The 3,442-nt window shown below is 37.8% G+C and overlaps 1 protein-coding gene across 1 annotated transcript; it reads right to left on the bottom strand.

Moving 5' to 3' along the window:
- Nucleotides 1-343: 343 nt before the first annotated feature.
- Nucleotides 344-2,835, bottom strand: LOC139881273 (bifunctional purple acid phosphatase 26-like; the record flags this gene model as incomplete). Its single annotated transcript, XM_071865778.1, is given in 18 exon segments — nucleotides 344-433; nucleotides 584-645; nucleotides 647-718; nucleotides 720-747; nucleotides 878-896; nucleotides 899-929; nucleotides 931-999; nucleotides 1,181-1,288; nucleotides 1,290-1,402; nucleotides 1,547-1,613; nucleotides 1,615-1,686; nucleotides 1,751-2,016; nucleotides 2,109-2,169; nucleotides 2,171-2,221; nucleotides 2,328-2,416; nucleotides 2,419-2,485; nucleotides 2,487-2,528; nucleotides 2,641-2,835. Coding segments are annotated over 18 exon segments (1,502 nt in total), but the record flags the coding sequence as incomplete, so codon positions are not given.
- Nucleotides 2,836-3,442: the final 607 nt, after the last annotated feature.

Genomic DNA, 3,442 nt, shown 5'->3' with positions numbered 1-3,442 from the left:
TTTTTTCGCTGCTGAAGCAGAATTTTTGACGAAAAATTACATTGGCATCATCCTTGAGCTATATGTACAACTTAATGAAATTTGTTCATAAAAAAGTTTCTTTGCGGACTTGTAGCTTTTTTCATCTCTTTTGCAAATACTACTATAAGAGGTTCAAACCAAAGCACAATTCGGTTAACATGATAAAAGGAACAGCATATTCTTTACAAAAGAATTATAGTAAGTTTAATACAAAAAAAAATCAATTGTTTTCACTAGCCAACCAAAATCCTATGTCAAAACTGTTAAAACTACTTTGGAAGGCGGTGTGCACAACTTCATCTAGCTAGAAAAGTTCAGTAACCCTTGCAGACACAATCTAAGTAATATTATAGTAATGAAAATTGATTCTTCCATCTTCAATGATGTCTTCTCCTCTTTGGGATTGCTTCCCCTGCACAAAAACAAAGCTTAAATTTGTTCAATTCAAAGAAAGAAATAATCAATTCATATATATGCGTTGTATGCTTGTGCCCATATTAAACAATTCTTCTCCACCTCCCCACAGCCGAAAGCCAGACAAAGGCAAAGGAGAAATGCTTACCAGTATTGGTTATGGAACATTACAGAATCGGTTGGCACTTTTTTCCCATCATCATTTCGGTTCCCAGTGGTACATTGCATGGGTTCTATTCTTAATCTCCAAAGTGGAATGGCCATAGCTAGCTTCCCGGAATGCCAGAATAATCTGGTTGTGGATCCCGAAACCTAATGACAGCCGAAAAATATCAAAGCATGTAAAAAATGAGGAGAGCTTCTCTATATCAAATCTTTTCCATATAGTATAACAGTAAATAGAAATGAGGATATAAGTCGAAATGGTAAAATTTGTCTTCACCTGCCAGCAAGACCTTCCTGTTTCCTCCATCGCCAACAGTTATGTACACTGGGAGCTGATTGGTCAGGTACAGGATACCGGTCACCAGTTGTGACATTATAATGTATATTTGAGATTCGGTACTGTCAAAAGAAAAGCATTACTTTTTTTTCATGAATGCTGTGTAATAAAAGGATATGAGAAAAGTAGAATAAGATGCCAAACTGACAACAATTCCAATAAGCCATCCTTATCAGCAGAAAAGTTTCTAAGATACCTAAGTCTTATTTAACAAAGGAGTATAGAAAGGATGAGGCACAGTACCGATCTTTCATAGGCATGGACATGACCAGCAAAGATGAAGTCAACTTTGAAATGGACAAACAATTTCTCAAAGATAACTCGCATGCTTTCCCCTTCCATGTAATGAGCCCTCGTTACTGCTGTACATTGGAACATGCATGAGAACAATAAGCCAAGGAGTCTTCTCCCTATTCACTCTTTTTAACTCTGCTTGCAGCCACCGCCACTGTGGTGTATATTTCGCTGAGAAGAAAAAAACTTACATCAATATTATATCCAATGAGATGTAAATCATTCATGAAGAATAAAGATGAGTTGTAACAGAGAAATGGTCAGATCTGATTAGATGGTTTACTATCACTCATTGAAACAGCAGGTGAAAAGTACCGTATGGAGAGTAGCTGGACATGACAATGATATGAGCAGATGCACGTCGGATCGCGTACCAAAGAGGAATTGCTGCTTTTGGAAGCCATATAAGGTGTAACAAATCTATGTAGGTACGATTTAAATGGAAGAAGCTCCCCCTGGAAGCAAAATCAAGCATATACAGGAATTCAAAACCAAATTGCTTTTAAGAAACAGAATAACAATATTGAGAAGAGGTTTCAAGCGTATGTAGTAGTATTACGATATCTGCATGTAGTCTATCTCATGATTCCCAGCTGACCAAATCCATGGCTGGTAGGCAGCACTTCGCTCAATAAAGCGGCCCCAGGAATCCCATCTAATACCAATATCATTGCCACGATATCGATCAGCATACGAGAGATCACCGACAAACAAGACAGTCTGTGCTCCACTCTGCATGTAATGCTCCAATGTGGAGAGAGAATTGAATGTTTGACCCAAATCACCTAAAATAAACAAAACTACCGGAGTAAGAAAGGGAAAGTGTAAATCAGTAAAGTAGACCAACATCAGTCCTCATGAGTGCAAATTGTCTTACCAATAATTCCAAAAGTATAGGGAGCATCAGCATCAATCTTTGGAGGTGTTTGAAACCAGAAATTCACGAGCAGAGTCATCAGATCCAATCTTATAATAATACTTGGTGTCGTACTAAAAGGGACAAAGAAGGTACAAGTGAGACCAAATACAAATCAAGATAAACACGCTGACGCAGACAGCTTATAGATATCACTGGTTAACGCAAGCGCTAAGCTACCTCGAGACCATCAACAAGACAGTGATGAATGAAGCCTGAATTGTACTTGTAAAAGGTGTAATTAGTCACATAGCCTCTGCGTGAAAATAATATTTCTTATTCGACGTGCCGTATTGTACTCTGCTGGACCCTGGTTCATCAGGTGTAACCCATGAGATTAATCACAGCTTTGCCATCATAATCGCCTTGAGTAATATGCACCTAAGAACACAATAAAGCATAACCAGATCAATATATCCCTTTGTAAGTCATTTGAGTCTCCCACAAAAAATAAGTATATAATATCACAGATATGAAAGGAGAAACAGATTACTTGCTGTGGGGCATTGCTGCCTTTTGGAATTGCAAATGCTTCATGATCGATATTGATATCAGTTGATGGCCACTCAGAACGAATGAAAGCACTAGTGGTACCAGCATTTGTGAATTTGGAAGACCTCAAGACGACAAATGATGTAACAAAGATATGAAACAACGACCACTGAATACCAGTGTCAAACAACGGCATTGCTACATCAAAGGATGAGGCTGTGACAGCACAAAACCAATTCAGTTATTCAATAAACCAAGACAGAATTCGATTCACCAATAACCAGATAAGGCGAGTTCAATCTTAAGCTCAAACAAAGTTCTCTATTGATTTTGTAAAATCACTTGATTCTACAGTTCGATTCAATTAAAAAACACTAACTCATAGAAAATCGATCAAATCAAAAGATCAGAACTACAAACCAAACATTACGCGAAACCCAAACTTGACTTACCTGAATGCCGATATGACTCACCGGAGAGACACAGAAACGAGAGAGAGAGAGTCAAATTTAAGTAAAGTATAATTTCCCAGTTTTGGAAGCGTAAGATAGCAGCAAGGAAAATATGTGGAGCGTAAGTTAGCCATAAATGAATATTTGTTGGGCTGTTAACCTCAACATGCTTTATGCGTCGCTCGTTCGAGTCAATCCAAACCATTTAATTGCGTGTTTAATATTCGGGGTAAAAGCACTGCGGTCCTGAAACTTATAAATATATAACATATGGATCCTCAAACTTCACTTTTTGACAATTATCTTCTAGAACTTCAAAATTACTCACCCTAACACTCCCCCATTACAGAC

The sequence above is a fragment of the Rutidosis leptorrhynchoides genome, unplaced genomic scaffold (genome assembly GCF_046630445.1).
Source record: "Rutidosis leptorrhynchoides isolate AG116_Rl617_1_P2 unplaced genomic scaffold, CSIRO_AGI_Rlap_v1 contig138, whole genome shotgun sequence".
NCBI classification, from domain to species: Eukaryota; Viridiplantae; Streptophyta; class Magnoliopsida; order Asterales; family Asteraceae; genus Rutidosis; species Rutidosis leptorrhynchoides.
Note: the sequence above shows the minus strand (reverse complement) of the source record. Positions and strands in the feature narration are given on the sequence as shown.